Source organism: Castor canadensis, chromosome 5 (assembly GCF_047511655.1).
Source record: "Castor canadensis chromosome 5, mCasCan1.hap1v2, whole genome shotgun sequence".
Lineage (NCBI taxonomy): Eukaryota > Metazoa > Chordata > Mammalia > Rodentia > Castoridae > Castor > Castor canadensis.
In genome coordinates, this window is record NC_133390.1 from 73,258,232 (window position 1) to 73,276,250 (window position 18,019).

General features: G+C 37.2%; 1 protein-coding gene across 1 annotated transcript in view; it reads right to left on the reverse strand.

The window, feature by feature from the left end:
* Positions 1-990: 990 nt before the first annotated feature.
* Positions 991-18,019, reverse strand: part of Osbpl11 (oxysterol binding protein like 11) — an 81,114-nt gene continuing 64,085 nt past the window's right edge. Inside the window, exons 11-13 of the mRNA XM_020184185.2 lie at positions 7,669-7,851; positions 4,830-4,983; positions 991-2,666 (exon numbers count right to left, since the gene is read on the reverse strand). Coding sequence (XP_020039774.1) covers positions 2,601-2,666; positions 4,830-4,983; positions 7,669-7,851 — 403 coding nt within the window. The 3' untranslated portion in view covers positions 991-2,600. The remainder of the gene's footprint in view (positions 2,667-4,829; positions 4,984-7,668; positions 7,852-18,019) is intronic.

The following is an 18,019-nucleotide window of genomic DNA, read 5'->3' on the forward strand; positions in this document are numbered from 1 at the left end:
GTCTGTGATTCTCCCAATGTGATCACTCCCCATTGGCCTCTAGGCTCAGGATTGCCCGAGGTTCACCTCTGGGTGCCACCTTGGTACAGTGGTCAGTCAAGGCTCTGGGCCAGGGGCAGTGGCTGGATGGAGCAGTGTAGCAGGAGCAGTGTAGCAGGCGATGTGGAGTAAGAGCGATTCCAGGAGACGAGTGGGGCCATTCCAGGTGCGTGTGGCAACAACTGAGAGGAGTGGCCTGCGTGCACCGCTAGCGAGTGAGGGCGTGCTCTGCTAAGTAAGTTCCCTCCTGAGGCCAGTCACTGGGCCTGCGCCTTGCCCTGATTGTGTGACTCAGAGCACTAGGTAGTTCCTGCTGTTCTGCAGTGATGTTTGCATGTTTGCTGTATTCCCCCAGCATACCGGGTGTTCTGTTTACAACTTTGTAAGTTGGTGGTGCAGCTAGCTCCCTGCCCCAAATAGTTATAGTGGAAATAAAGTATAAGCATTAGAATTAGAGGGTGAGGGATTCAATGCTTTTCTCTTTCCTATTTTTAGTGACAACGAAGTATTAGAGGTAATCGTAGCCATAAATTGCAGAGTTCACTGAGTCAAAATGTATATGCCATATTTCACTGAGTACACAATTTAAAATTATCATCAGGGGCTTAAAAACTGTCTATTTAAAATGCAATTAAAGCAGGTGTGTTGTAGGCATGTAATCACAGCACTTGGAAGGTTGAGGCAAGAGGATTGCCAGTTCAAGGCCAGTATGAGCTACCTAAAAAGACCTGCCCTCACCCCAAAAAGGAATTAATTGGCATATAACTATGGGTCTTAAATACAAACATTTCACAGAAGGTACAGTATGGGGTGGTTAAATGTCATCACAATGGAAAAAAAGAAAAGCCCAAATAAATGGCAGAAACATCCTTTTTTTTTTGTGGCAGTAACAGGTTTGAACTCAGGCCTTGTGCTTCTAGGAAACATCCATTCACAAAACAGACAAAGGCATCATTGTTTTCTAGTTTTATTATTTTTCAATTTCCCCAACACATGAACTATAGCTCATTTTGAGATTTCTCAGTGCATTTCACAGCAAAAACGAAAAGGGAATTATTAAAATGGTTGTACACAAACCAGTTCTTTTTCTTATAATTTACAATTTGTTGAAAAATGCTTGTTTTGCTGTTTTCATCCTACTAGCCCCTCTAGCAAAACACAATTTATCAGAGCGGGAAGCTTGAACTTCTTACTATGCAAGGACAAAGCCATTTAGCATGGCTGATGATTAACAGGTACTTTACGCACACTGATTGGAAGACCACATCAGAAGAAACAGAGTAAGGCACCACTCTTGGAAAATTAAGGTAGCTTGCAGTAACAAGAGTTATACACCATAACTAGGTGCTCAATAAATACTTGAATGAATGATGAAAACCATAATTAGCACTATTCTTTTAATTGCCAGAAATTCTTCAACCTCAATAAAATACTGATTTAAAAAAGATTTGTACCTGAATGCAACTTCCTGATATTTTTTTCCCGATATCTTTTTATTTCATATTCTTTCTTCAGCATTTACATTTTCTTGAACAGAAAATAAAACCTTACTTACATGTGCTCAGTCACATATATAACTGAATTACTGACAAATATGAATAGTCATTTGTTTTAATTTTTGAGTGAACAATTTTAAGATACAGCAAACTTGTTCCAGAGGGATAGCACATAATACTGAATGTTAAACTACAAATGAAAAAAAAAGTAACAGCTTTATTTTTTAATATTTGATATTTTCTTTAATGCCTTAGTTCTTGAGAAAGACCAAGATCTCATCATGTTGACATGAACGCATTTAGAAAAGTTGTCTCTTAAGTATAATATTTAATAAAACTAGGTATTGAAAAATGTTTTGAAATTTTTCAAGTCAATGTTGTTTTCAAGTATATTAAAATGCTCAGAAGAAAAATCTTCATGGTTATAATTCTAATCAATTTATAAATATACTTTCAAAAAAGAGTTCCAACAGAGGTGGATAATGGGTAAGTTCCTCAGACACAGGCACACAGTCATCTGAAGAAACAGAATGCCTTGTTACTACAACCTGGTGATTTTTTTTTGTAACACTGATTTCAGGCACAATGGCTGAATCCACTTCTGGGTCATGTTCTTCCTCCTCTTGGTTGGTTTATAAGAGCAGTGAATACTTCAGTTATAGACAAAGCAAAACACAAACTTTGAGAAAGACTTCACTTTTCACTACAAAGAAATCAGTCACTGAGTTCTCAATGTTGTATCTGCTGCCCCTGTGCAAAAATAGGGGATTCAAACAGTTTTAGGACCAGGAGCTGGATAGAAGATTAATCACCTAATAATTCAGGTAAAATGTTTTAAGATGGTATTGCTCACATCATATGAACAGGTTGGTAAGAGGTCCATTGTGTTTCTTTAACACTTTGGTCTTGCTGCAAAATTACGGTGCCCTAGTAGGTACATTCATGTTTAGCTAGTTTCAGTCTGTGCAATCAGGAAGCAGGTCACTCAGTGCAATGACTCCAGTCTGGGAGAGTTTGGGGTAAACAGAGAAGAACCTCATTTGGTCAGGTCTTTGATAGCATTTGTCACTCTGCTGGCTGTGTTGTTGCAATTACTTTCCAAAGGGGTTTGTGATAAACCCAGCCATCTCCCTGAAACAAGCAAAAAGATGAATTAAAGAACCATTCCTCCAATATTTTCAAAATCAGAAACCAAAACTAGAAGCAACACCTTCACTGAAATGGCATTCTATTTTCACCTTTAAGTGAAGGAATAAAGCCTTTGTGCTTACGACTTTGTCAAATAATGCCTGCAGCTTAGCTAGGGCTAACTGAGAAGGCCTGGTGTAGGAGTACTTAGTTGTGACCCATGAACATTTTATTGTACAGAAGTCACTTGTAACAATTCTGCCAACTTTGCCAAGATGCTACAGATTAAGCCTCTCTCCCAGAGTTCTGAGCAGCAGGTACAGCACAAAGAAATGATCATGAAGATACTAGCTACTCTCCCTACTTGGTATCTACCAGTATATAAGTCTTTTGTTTCTGTCCTGGCTACCTCCCCTGCTTCCTTCATGGAGACAAAGGTAGAATCAAAGAGTGAACTCAGGACAGGAAAAGAGCAAGAGGAGGAAAGAGAGCTACAAGTGTATGATGCAGCATACAGGGACGGGGTACTAACTTGGCAGAGTTAATGTCAGGGTAGCAAAGACTGCAGTTCAGTGTTCATAGGATTAGTAAAAGTCAGGTTTGAACCTGTTTTATTCCCATGTTTCCTTCAACTTGTTTATATTGCTTTAAAAATATTTTTTATGTATCTACTCTACCTTGTTCTAAAAAATGATTTAAGATGACAATTACTTGACTTACAGTGACAAGGACTCTCTCTTTAACCTAATGAGGCAGGCTCCTATGCATTGTCTTGCTGAGTAAGACTTATCCTTGACAGTCTTGTTTTATTATATTAAATCACCTGGTCTGTAGAGCCAAACACTTACACTGTTCTTTGAAAAAAAAAAAAAGTCACCTAACCACATTATAGAATGTTAACTATAGAATGTAAGACATACCATCTGTTCATGTCACTTTAGAGATGAAGAAATAGAAGCTCAGAGAAATACAATGAGTTGCCCCACTTAACCTAGCAAGGGTCGGAGCTCTTTTCAGTGCATCTTCACATGCCTTCACATGTAGTTTCTTTTCTGGTCTTTACAATCTGCATATTAGCTCACATTTTATAGAGGAGAAAACTGAAGTTAAAAATGGTATAAACTACCCAAGGTAAGAACTAGGGCTTACCTTTAGCACTCTGACTCCAATATGGTCCAATATATCAGAAAACTCTCCCTGTTTGCATTTGCATTTATATATAATAAGAAATTTGAAACTTTCACTTAATAGGATATAATCAATAGGTCCTAAAGGACTCAAATAATATCAAGGGGGCAGAAACAGAGCAACTATGCAATTTAAATGTCAGTGAGAAACTGGCCAGGAAAAGGTGGATGTGATTAAATGAGACTAGAAACATTAAGTTAGTTCATTTATACTTTCTTAGCTTACTTTACACTAAAAGTGACTTTTGTTCTTCTTGTTGCTGTTTCTTGAGACAGGGGCTAGCTACATAGTCCAGGCTGGCCTTGAACTCATGATCCTCCTGCCTTGGCCTCCCGAGTGTTGGAATTACAGGTGTGCACCACCATGTTTGCTGCTAGTTTGGGCTGAGCTCTAGTCAGCTATTTAAACTGGTAATGATTTCTTTTCTTTTCTATTCTATTGCTGGAGACTGACCACAGGGCCTCTCACATGCTAGGCAAGTGCTTTACCACTGAAATAGACCTCTAGTCCTTGATAAAAATTTCCATGTGATAAAGCTCATATATTTTTGAAGACAGTTATAAATGGCCCCAGTTTTCTCTTTTTTCAGGCTAAACATCCTTACATCTAGCCAATTCACTGTCCTCTGTACAGCCAGTTAAGTTTCTCATGTCTCTCTTAAAATATGGTGTCTGGAAGTGAATACAGAATTTTAGATATAGTACAAAAGGCAATCAATTGTAAATTACATTTTCTGTTACTGTAAGTAACAGAAAAGAATATGTTAGCATATTCTTTTGTGAATCATTTAAATCTCTGTATTTCATCTGAATTGTAGGTAAAACATTTTACTCTGACAAACTGTGAAACGCTCATGGTTAACCTGGACTCCTTTAAAAATAAAGATGTGTTAAGTAATAGTCATCCAACAAAACCTAGTAAGATAAAGTTCTCCCTGGGTAGTAAATGAGTTTTAGCCTGAACACGCGTAGGACTTACCTCCTTAGTGAAGTATTTGGTTTTCCAGGGTGTGCCTGTTTCAGTACGATGCCTTTCTTCAGTTCTCTGGCATTCTTCCAGGGTACGTTTATGCTCTGTGGCCTTATCAATTTCAGATTCCCTCAAGGAGTCTGTCACATTTTTCCATAATCGCCTAAAATCCAAAAATTGCATATTTTATAAGCATTCTTTAAAAAAAGATAATGAAATAGAATTTTTGCTCTCAAAATGATAGTAATTTCTAAGTCAAAATTTCATATCTATGAATTACTAGAGAACTGACACTCTGCCTCTAAATGATGACATTCAGGTTGCTGCTTTTCTTTTTATTTGACAATGGGGTTTGAACTCAGCTTCGTGCTTCCAAGGCAGGAGATCTACCATGTGAGCCACTCCTCCAGCCCTGCTTCTACTTCTTTTTAAATTAAAAATTAATGTATTTTCTCAATTCATCAAAGTAAGGTTTTTGTTTTAGGGAACTTGAGAATTAACAAAGTGTAAGTTGAAATACAAGAGAAACCACTTGTGTGGTTTTTTTTTTTTTTTTTTTTTTGTATGACTGGAGTTTGAATTCAGACCTGGTGCTTGCAGGCAGGCACTCTTAACACTTGAGCCACACCCCCCAGTCCATCACTTGTGGACTGGGGATCAGATTTACTTTTCCACCTTCATCAACTAGCAAACCAGACAAAAATATAATGAACTGATGGTTTCAGATATTGAGGAAAAGATAGTGGAGAACAGTGATATTTTAGGGAAGAAAACCAACGCGAGGGAGTACCTATGAGCGCTTTAACTCACTCATTGCCTAAAGAGTTTGTAGGCCACAAGGAAGGGAAAACTTAAAACTCAAGCAAAAGAAAACTGTCAAGACAAGTCTTTGAGAAAAGAATAGTCTGTCCAACAAATGGTGCTGTGACAACTGTATATAAACATGTGAAAAAGATGAACTTAAACCTTCGTATCACACCATTTATAGAAATTAACTGAAAATGGATCATAGACCTAAATGTAAGAGTAGAAGGAGATACAGGACAAACTCTGAGGCTTTCAGAGATTTCCTAGATACAATACCAAAACCCAAATCTATAAACCCAAAGATGACCCTATTGATTGTCTCTCTTCTTTTACACTGCAAAACCCAAAATTTTAAAAATGAAAAGAAGAATAGAGTAGGAAAAAATGTTTGTAAAATACATATCCAATAAAGAATTCATACCTATAATTTACAAAGAACTCCTACAACCCCAAAAGAAAACGATTAAAATGGATAAAAAAATATAAAAGCATGGTGATAGCGTGCCTGTCTAGAAAGCACAAGGTCCTGAGTTCAAATACCAACACTGCCCCCCCACAAAAGGTATCAATGAAAACAAAAAGATGTAAAAACACATCTCACAAACATAGACAAATTCTATGGACAAAAATCTATATTTGGCTAATAAGTACATTAAAATGATCAACATCATTAGTCAATAAGATAATATAAATTAAAACCACTATTATTTCACACCAATAAGAATGAGTTGAATAATTAAAACAGTTAATAGTAGATGTGGAGGAATTGGAACCTTAACACATCACTAGTAGGAATGTGAAATGGTATAATCATTTTGAAAATTACCATACAATCCAATAATTCCACTCCTAGTTACAAAGTATGTACCTATGAAAAATGAAAAGGTTTGTAACAAAATGTTCACAGTAGTGTAATTCATCATAGCCCCAAACTACAAATGTCTCTCAACTGTTGAATGTATACATAAAGTTTGATATAACTACCCACTAGAACATTATTCAGTGATAAAAAGGAATGAACCACTGGTGGATACATCTCAAAGACATTATGCTAAAAAAAGAAGCCAGGTAAGACAGTATATATGATTCCATTTATAAGAAATATTCTGAAAAGAGAAATGTATAGAAATAGAAAGTAGATTAGTGGTTCTCCGGGACTGGGAATAGGGATTAACTGTTAACTGGTACATAGGATCTTAGGGTAAGATGAAAAAAATTCTAAATCTGATTTATGTTAGTGACTGAACCACTCCGGAAAGATACTAAAAAAAACCAACCAAACACACAAAAAACCCAGAATGAATTATACACTTGAGACAGGTGTATTTTATGAATTATAAGACATATCTTGACAAAGTTGTGAAGCTTTTTTTTTGATGTGGCAATTTTAATATCAAAGTACAATTTAAATCAAAGTCTATTACAGGGGGAGGGGAACAGAATTTCATGATAATATGGGATCAATAAATCAAGAGATCCAACAATTCTAAATGTGTGTGCATCCATTAACAGAGGTTCCATGAAAATGAAGCATAACTTTAGAGAACTACTAGGAGAAATTTTTGTTTTGATGGTGCTGGGGTTTGAATCAGGGTCTTATGCATGCTAGGCAGGCGCTCTACCACTTGAGCCACTCTGCCAGTCCTATGGTTTCTTGTATTTGCTTTTACATTCACTGTGTTATGATGTATTGTTTCAGTTAAAGCAAATAAAGAAAAACTGGCTTGATTTGCAAGAGGGAAGAATGTTTTAGCAGATTTTTCAAATAATTCAGATGCTTGATATTGAGTGAAAACTTGGCAAGTGGTTGTTTCTAAAGTTCAGTTACAATGTAGGAAACTCAAAAATGTCTATTTTTCATAGTAAGACTGTGCATCACAAATACCATACCTGGGTTTGGGTCAGGTCAATCCTATCAATTTACAGATGAGGAAGATGATGCAAATTGGTGAAGTGGCTTGCCCAAGGTCACAAAGTAGTGAAAAGACTTAGGTTCAAATCCAGAGCTTGTGACTGCTGAATGGATGCAAGGATGACATACCTGGATTCAAATGGATCCTGTTTCTCCAGAGGTCTTACTCTTTTCTTTGTCACGGCCAACTTAGTCAGGTCCACATACTTTGTCTCACCATTGCTGTAAGTGAACTCCAGAACACTGTTCCATTCCCCCTGCACTCTGCATACCACAGTGTTCGTAATGTTGTGCTTCACTTCAGCTGAAACCCTTGACATAGGCAGAAAACAAAGATATGCTCTAATAAGGACAGCTTTCTAGATAATTTTTGAATATCAATTTTATTCTTTAGAAAGAATACTATGCATCAAACTAGACTTTATTATCCTCAAGTATGATCTTTATATTTCTTATTGCAATCTAAAAATATTACAGCACTATAATCTACTTCTTTTTACTAGTCTTATCTATTAAAACAAAAAGCCTAATTTTAAGTTAAATATAGAAACTAGATAAATTTGTAAACAGGTAGAAAAATACAAAATACATTAAAAGTTAGAAAATTCTCTGACTAAAACAGAAAAATTAAAAGAGCACCAATGTGTTGAAGAAGAAGATGGCCTTGAAACAGAGTTGTAAAACATGGTAAACTGTTAATTGAAAGCTGTAACCTCGGACAGAGCTGTAAAGCATGAGGAATTGCCCATTAGAGCTATGCAAAAGTTCAGGACCGAGAGGAAAGGCACCATACAGAGATAAGCACCCATTCCTGCCTTTCTTTGTCTCTACTTGTAAATAAACTTTCCAAAGCAGGCCTCCCCTGCTGGTCTTATCTAAACAACATTAGGTCCCTAGCTCACTACCAGCCCAATTAACCTAAACAATCTAACTCACTGGTTAGGACACCATAACCTGAGCACATTTTTGTAACCTGATGCCCTGCACTACCTTTTAAATATCTTGTGAATCCTTTGTTCAGGGCTCAGACACAGGTACACGTCTGAGCCCGCTGGCGTAAAAAATAAAATCTGAGTTCTCCAATCCTCCGAGTGTCGCTTGGTTTCTTGTCTGACTATACTGCCACAACAGTGTAAAATTTATCACCACAAAACTCAGAGGCTTCAAATACTACTTCTGAGGTTCAGTGAACAATTGCCTGGTGGTTGTTCATCAACAGACAGTCAGACTGATGCAGCTCAAATAAAGCCTGGTGATGATAGGCAAAGGCATGATTATCATCATTATTATTATTAGGCAGTCCTGGAATTTGAACTCAGGGCTTTATGCTTGCTAGGCCAACATTTCACCAACTGAGTCACATCTCTAGTCCTTTTCATGCTGCTTACTTTTACTTTTAAAATTTTTCTGGTAGTACTGGGGCTTCAACTCATGGCCTCACACTTGCCAAACAGGTGCTCTACTACTTGAGCCACTCTGCCAGCCCTGCTCTGATTTCTTTGGAAATAGGGTCTTGATTTTTACCCAGGCCAGCCTGAACTGTGATCTTCCTATTTTAGGCTTCCTGTCATTGCTGGGATAACAGGCCCACTTTTTCCCACTGACATGGAGTCTCCCCAACTTTTTTTGCCAGAGACTGGCCTTCAATTGCATGCCCACTCTCAGCTTCCCAAGTTACTAGGATTACAGGTATGAGTCAATGGTGCCTGGGTCAATTATTATTTTTAATGAAGTATTTTAGGTTCACTGTAACAATAGGATCAGATTAGACAGATGTTCAAGACTCGGGTAACAGTGGGCAAACCTTAACATCTAATTAGCATGACAGAGATTAAGATTCATCTGAATTCAAAAGAGAATTCAAAGGACCAAAGCCAACTGCACGGGAATCCTAAGTAGCATTTGTCATGTATAAGGCAAGACAACCAGAAAGACAAAGAAGAATTTAAGGAGACCAGTTTTCAGTCAGGAAAGGAAAAGATCTGCAAACTCAGAACTAAAAGCAGGGGTATAAAAAGCCACTAAGCAAATGATATATGAGTCAGATGTGAGGATCAGGTGTATAAGGGTTTGGAATCCAAGAGCAAACCAAATATCCAAAATTGGAAGTTTAGTAACTATAGTTCACTGGACACAGAAAACACCATGATTGCAAGTCTGCGTGATTACTGTACAGTAGGGGTGGAAACTCTAGGCTGTACTTTGAAGCACATGAACTTAAACTGCATTGCTAAGGGTTTCTTGCCAGATCGAATGTTTCTCCTGAATTTTCTTCATATTTCCTCTGATCCCACTTGCCACCACCCTTCCCTTCCTTGAAAATCTATTTAACCAAACAGGACAGGAAGACAATACTGACCCCTTCTCCAGCTACATAAACAGAACTACATCCTGAGAAATGAGGAATGAGAACCCATTTTTCACTTGATCTTTCTTCCTAAAATTTCTTTTTAATTAATTTATTTTTTCTTAGACAGGGCCTCACTGTGTTGACAAGGCAGTTTCAAACTTGTGGACTCAAGTGATCCTCCTTAGCCTCAGCTCCTAAGTGATGGGGCCTATAGGTACACTCTACTGGTGTGCATGCTGCACCAACTTACTTGATCTTTCTTTTATGGCCATGGTGTCATCTTTGAAGTTATAGTTATTTCCCACAAACCTTTCCACTCAAAAAGTAAAAGTTCCAGGTCCCTGTTCAGGAATGCCGAGTTACAGAGCTGCCGCTGTTTAGAATAGCTGCACAGCAAAAACAGTGCAAAGAGAACTGGGGCAGGGTACCTCTAATGCCCAGCTTGTTAATTGAGATGGGATCTCAAGTTTTTTGCCCACCTGGCCTCAATCATTCTGATCTCTGTCACCTGAGTAACTGGGGTTACAGAAATGAGCCCACTACTCCTGGCACATTTAGAACAATTCTTCACAACAGTTTAATATGGCATTGGCAAACTTCTATAAAGGATCAGAGAAAAAAAAAATTCTCTGGATTCTTAGAGTAGACTTGTCTCTTCACAGCTACTTAATCTTGTCTTTTTGCATGAAAGCAGCCAGAGATGACAAATAAATGCATGTGGACAGCTGTGTTTCAATGAAAATTTATTTATAAAAACATTTATCAGGCCTGATTTGGCTGAAGGGACATAGCCTGTCAACTTTGGGTCTAACTTAAAATGTACCAAGAACTTTCACAATTAAAACTGCACTTAACTCATTTTATGTGCCAACATGCTGCTCCCTCTGCCTGATATGTTTTTCCTCCCTGGCTGCACTCCTCATCCTGTAAGACTCAGTTCAAGTGTCACCTTGTTTTGAAGCCTTTTCTTATCCTCTGGCCTGATCTATGTGCTTCCATTGTATGTACTCGAGGCACTGACACATGGTACTGTCCTTATGAGCTTGCCATAGCACTCTTGAAGACTGTATGCTCATAACAGGAATGGGTTACATTTCTATATTCTCAGTACTTAGCAGAGTACCTAGTAAATAAGCAGGTATATAATGAATGTGGTCTGAATGAGAAAAATAAGCTTCCAAGAGCGTAAATGATATGCTCAAATTAATTTTATTACCTAGAATATATAAGGGAATGCCAGTGTGCCTGGCACTTGCTGAACACTTATAATATGCTGACATTTTAGACATATTAACTTATTTGTCAAGACTTGAAACTATCCCATTTCTACAGATAAAGAAACTAAGGCATAAGAGTTTAAGTGAACTTCTTCAAATCAAACAGTTAGTAAATAGTTAAGTTAGGATTTGAATACAGTTCCTGATAGACTCGAAAGCCTAAGTTCTTTCTAATACTTCTAGGTACAAGTTTTCTTAAAACAACTTGACCTAAGGCCTGACGTTACCAACATGAAGATAAAATGAGAGAGCTCAGAAAACTATTTTTTCAAGACAAAGAGAAATTAGGAAAATAACCCAAAGAAATGAAGTTAAGCTCTGCTCAGAGTCAGCTCTCATTTTGCTTCCATGTGGCAGCATGGGTTTCCTCCAACCATACAGAACAAAAACTGAAGTTAGGAAGTAGAAACTTATACCAAATTTTGAAAGCTACCATCTGAAAAGTGTATTAGGAAGTTTTGTGAATAATTAATAGGAGGCAAAGTAAGTTCAATTACAGTAAGTAATTCCTAATCTTGGGGGAAACCTGAAATACTTGGTAATTCTTTACAAGCATTCCGGAGAGAGTAGAAAGAGCATGGTTTATTAATGAGATAGCTCAGTACTCCTATAGGCCTCAGAGAAACTAAACTTCCTTGTCTATAAAATGGACAAATACCTCTCCCTCCATAGGGTTGCTGATAGATTTTAGATAGTAGTTATAAAAGCATCTATTTACTTGTTTTAAATGTGGCTAACCATAGCAGACAAAAAGTTAAATCTGTGATCCAAGGCTCTAATTTTACTGAAATATGTCAACTTGTTAAGTCCTCTTTCCCTGCTAGTCTCTGTGACTCTCCGAGCACCCATTCCTCGTCTGACATTTGGGTTACTAGTTTGTCTTTCAATTTTGTGTGGGGACTATTACTCATGGAGATGAAGAGACTTCAAATAAATTGTGTTCTTCATTTAACCACTGCTTTTCATGAGTATCCTAATGAACCAAGAATGAATCTAAGAAACAATTTGTCCAAATACATAATTACCCTTTACAAAACATATAGTTATTAAGAGGCTGACACTGGAAGACCACGAATTTTGAGGTCAGCTTGGCAACATAGTGAGATCCCAGCATAAACAAACAGTTTATAAACTCTGCCAAAACCAAAGGTAGATATTCCAATATAAGATAATAAATAACTTTCTCTAAAAGAATGAGACATTGGATCCTCTTGAGTACTATCTAGATGCATCTTAACACACCTGCTATGAAGGAAGTTCTCAAAGTTCTGGATCCTTTATTACAGGGGTGATTGAAAAGCCCTCTTAAAATTATGAAGATTAAAAATATTTCTAACACAGACACCTAAGATTTCAACAAGGTACTAGCCCAGACAATTGAGCAGATCAGAATTTTCTCTTTGACAAAAATTCTGCCTCTCAGCCAGGTATGGTGGTGCATAGCTATAATCCCAGAATTTAGGAGGCTGGGGCAGGAGGATCAAGAGTTCCAGGCTAGCCTGAGCCACAGAGTAAAACTCTGTCTCAAAAAAGAAAAGAAAATCTGTAGGCTTACAGAGATGAAGGGGCCATTTAGCTGGGTAAGAAAATTTTATTTTCGAAGAAAAAAAGTTTCTTGACCAAATTCATAATACCTAAAGCCTGTTAAGTCTTGTATCAATAAATGACATAGAATACAGAGTATGCTGTCCTCAAGATACCAAAAAGCTAAATCTTAAATCCTTGTCCCATTCATGTCCAAGGATGGATAATTGATAACTGATATAACAGCAGCTCTCTTCTATTTTCTAAAAACTTGACAACTAGAACTTCTCTAGTTCTAAAAGCTAGATAACTTTTTAGATTTTTTAGACCCTATTTGGATACCAGACAACCAGATAATATTAACTTACTTCCAAATAGAAAAGTTTTTGACAGGAACTGGTGGTTCATGCCTGTAATCCTAGCTACTCAGAAGACAGCAATCAGGAGGATCACAAAGCCAGCCCAGACCCTATCTTGAAAAAACCCATCAAAGAAAAGGGCTGGCAGAGTGGTTCAAGTGGTAGAATGTCTGTCTAGTGTCTGTGAGGCCCTCCGTTCAAACCCGAGTACCACCAAAAAAAAAATAAATCAACCAAACAAAAAATTCAAAAAACCAACACTTTTAAGACTTTAGCTTTGGGTTTTACTGGGAGTGTATTTAAGAAATAGCATATGAAGTATTTAATGCTACTGAACTACTGAATAAGACACCATTATGCTACTCAGTGCTACTATGAAAGGACATACACAATAAATCCCTTTAGAATTTAGTGCAGGAAAATAGTTTGTCTCTCCTGAAAAAGTGCTATGCTTCCTTTATCAGAAAATGAGAAGTATGTTGAGCATCATGTTTCTTTTTTTTAATGTAACAAATGAGTCAGAACTAAAATTTATTTTTAGTTATAGCAATTATCTAATCCCAGCTTCACAGTATTACTGTCCTTTCTATTTATGGTTATTATAACAAACATTATTTTAAATTATTTATTATATATGTTTTTTCTAAAAGTCTTATAAATTATAAATGCTTTCCAAATGTAGTATCCTACTTCCTAATAGTAGACTGAAAATTCCTTCAGAGACAGTCTTTTTATCCTATTACCTCCAGTATGCAGAAGTATAATATATACAGAACATTCTGAAATCTTGGTAATATATCATCCTGTATGTGTGTGTAAAAGAATGCAAAAGTTAGCATGGAAAATGGGACCAGGAGATGGACAGGGAATGGAGAATAGTTAAGAAGGCTCACTTGGCTGCAGAGATGTTTGTGGAAAATGAAGGCTTAAGGGAAGACAGGTGGAATATATTTATATCAAATGCAGACAGTAGATAATGTGTCTGAACCAACTGTAGACAGCAGTAAAAAAAAAGAAAAAACTAGGTTATGTCTGAGAAGGAAGGCATGGTCATTAAAAAAGGCCATGAAAGGTCATGAAAGAAGATGTTAGTTATATTATATAAAATCAAAGAAGAGGCCTGGTGGAGTGGCTCAAATGGTAGAGTACCTGTGTAGCAAATATGAGGCCCTGAGTTCTAAACCCCAGTGCCACTAAAAATAAATAAATAAATAAATAAAATAAAAGAAGAAAAAGTCTCAAGAGTAAGTCTAATTTCCAATATCAATCTTCTAAATGAGAAGCTAGGTAAAACCACTGATTTTTAAGGGAGGTCGGAAGAAAGATTTTTGGAGTCAGCCAAAATGATCCCTTAAGACTTAGGGAGAGCCAAGGGCTCGAGTTCAAACCCTAGTACCAAAAAAAGGGAGGGAAACTTGGGAGGTAGAGGTAGAAAGGTCACAAGTTTAAGGCCAGTCTGAGCTACTTAGTGAGACCCTGACTCAACTGACACCCACAAAAAAAATTAGGAAGAGTTTGTATATAAATGCAAAGGAGAAGAGAGAGAGAGAGAGACAGAGAGAGAGAGAAAAAAAAATACTAAGCTAGAAAAAAGTTTCACAAATGCACCTTGTGGGTTAAGAAGCTAATTTGAGTAAGACATTCAAATAAACAAAAGTGTCAAAAACAATAACTGCTCATTTAAAAATAAAGATGTCAGGGCCAGCAGAGTGGTTCAAGCAGTAGCATGCCAGCCTCCAAGCACAAAGCTGTAAGTTCAACCCTCAGTACTGTCACACACACACAAATGTCTATCTGAAACTATTAATAGCCTTAAATATATATACATACACACACAAATAAAGCCAGGCACAAAAATCCAGTAAGGTTTTCGGAATGCTTGTTTATGGATGGTGCTCCTAGAAACAAACATTTAAAATGGGAGAAGCCCAAGTCACATGGAGAGGCCACAGGCAGGCCCTTGAATGACAGCTCCAGCTAAGGCCTTGGAAAACATGCCTCGCATGTGATCAGTTATCTCAGATACCCAGCTTAGATGACTGAAGCCCCAGCCAATATCTGACTACAATCATAGGAAAGACGCCAAGGGAAAAGCACCCAGCTGAGTCTAATCAACCCTTAGACTTGTGAAAGATAATAACAAATTGTTGCTTTAAGCACTAAGTTTTAGAGAAGTTTATTACTGGCAGTAGATAACCAGGTCAAGAATCAAAATTATCTTGGACACCTCACCACCCCCTCTATATCCTGTCAGTTATTCCTGAAGGTGTATAAATTCTGACTGACCAAATTAGTCTCCCAACATCGAATCTCTCTGCACTACTCACTCTCACACCATTCTACACCTGCCATTGAAGAGGGACTTAAAAACCAAGAGAAAAGTTCAATGTGAGCTATTTTTCCAGAAGAACTATCAGTCACAGAAATGGTAAAACTTGATTAATTCAGATTCTCCATATTAGGTAGTCCTAAAAATATGATAAATTAAGTTTTTATGATTTATATTACTGTAATTTAAGGCAAGATAAAGGACTGGCTTAAAGAAAAAAAAAAAAAAAGAGGTTTAGGGAAAAAACCTGAGCTTGCAACTATAATAAGTAGGCTGGTGGTGTGGCTCTCGTGGTACAGTGCTTGCCTAGCAAATGTGAGGCCCTGAGTTCAAACCCCAGTACCACAAAAAGAAAAAAAAAAACTACAACATAAGTTCTTATAAAAGGATATTAGCATAAATAGTAATTGATATATTACATTAAGTGTCTGAATCATAATTAAGACTTAGAAATTAGTCAGAATTAGCTATGTAGTTAAGCTGTTAAAAAAGAAGAAAATTATAAAATGCAAGAGAGGTAATACTGTGTGCACTAAATGTGAATAAGGTTTTAACTGAAGAATATCAGAACTCATATATGCAAATATAAATAACTCTATATGGGCGAGCCTTTTGTTGGTGGTGGTGGTAGTACTGAGGTTTGAACTCAGGACTTTGTGCTTGCTTGGTAGGCATTCTACCACTTGAGCCATACCTCCAGCCGTTTTTATTCTGGTTATTTTGGAGAAAGGGTCTAGCTTTTTGCCCAAGCTGGCCTGGACTGCAATCATCCTACTTTATGCTTCCTACTGTTGCTAGGTGACAGAAATACACCACCACACCCAGTTTTGGGGTCTTGAAAATATTTTTCCCTGGGCTGGCCTGGAATCTTACTACCCCCATCTCAGCCCTCTAAATAGCTAGGATTTCAGGCATGAGTCACTAGTGCCAGGCCTTTACCAGCTTATTTCCTTTTATGCAGTTTTAGCTGAAAGAGAATGGAAAGAACCCTTTGAATTGCAATGAATATGGAGTTTCTACTCACAGCTAAACATTAGTTCAACATGTGATAACAATGTGATACAAAAAATGTGAGAAATCCTTAGGTCTCTCTCTTTTTCTCTTTGGCAGCACTGGGTTTTTTAATTCAGGGCCTGTGCTAGCAAGTGCTCAACCATTTGAGCCATGCCCCCAGCCCATTTTGCTTTAGGTATTTTTTAAATAGGGTCTTGCATTTTTTGCCGGAGCTGGCCTGGATCCTCCTATTTATGTCCTCCATGTAGCTGGGAATCACAGGAGTGTACCACCAAAAGGATGAGATGGGGTTTTGAAAACTTTTTGCCTAGGCTGGCCTTGAACCATGATTGGCCTGATCTCAGCCTCCTGATTAGCTAGGATTACAGGCTTGGGCTATGTACTCAGCCTGACTTTCTTTACTGACCCAAAAAAATTCAGAGGAGAGAAAGTTTATGATGAATAATAATGATTTTGAAGAATCTTGCAGTCACTACTTGCCCCATATAGATATGGGGCAAATAATGACAGAAAAAAAAAAAAAAACCCCTTTGGAAATGCCTTTATTACTCACTCATACCTTAAAGGGCACAAAAGAAAGCAGGAAGGAATTTAGAGTGGATGGAACCTAGTTAAATGTGACCTATGTGGTCTTTAGTTGGTATTTAACCCCTAGATAACACAAGAGAAATCAAACTAGAAGGAATCTTTTAAATGTAGTTAAGTATGAACAAGCCTTAAGCCAGAGCTCTTCCTTTCACAACAGCCAACCACACTGGAGAGAAAAACCTTCATGTTATCAATGTGGGAGATTACTCAAGCAGAGTTTAATCTTGATGCTGAAATAGGAAATTTCATACAGCACAGAAACAAAAAATATGTAATAAATATGGTCAAGGCTTTAGTCAGAGCTCTACATTCACTGAGGTCAGAAAATTCATGGAAAGAAATGCTGTTTCTATAATCACTATGAAAGAGAGGTCTAGCCTTAGCATACACAAGACAATTAAAACTAGGGAGAAAGCCCATAACATGATTAAGGTGGAAAAGGGATGAACACCAAAAAATTCACACTGCAGACACAGCAGAATGAAATGAATGTGAAATCCTTCATTCCTAAGATGTTGTAAAACACGTCAGAATTCACACTGGAAAACAGCACTTTGAATATAATGAATGTAGGAAAGACTTCCACAGCATTCATAAAGACTTTACATTAAAGGTCTCTTCCTGGAGTGCTATCTAGTCATAAAATCCACGTGGAAAAACCTTTAAGTGGAACTCTCAATTTATGAATCATTGAACAACTCATGGAACTCCCCAACTCCTTTGTATATAACTGAGCAAATAATTCAGACTTCAACAATAAAATGAAAATTACATCAATAAATGAAAATAAGTATGCAGTAAGTTTTTTGTTTGTTTGCTTTTGGTGGGACTGGAGTTCAAACTCAGGGCTTTGTACCTGCAAAGCAGGCACTCATACTACTTGAGTCACAAGCTCAAGTCCATTTTGCTCTGGTTATTTTGGAGATGGGTACTCATGAACTATTTGCCCAGGCTGGACTTAAACTACGATGTGCCCAGCTGCAGTAAGTATTGTTAATGAAAAATTTCAGTAATTATTATTTGTATCTTTAAGAAGTAT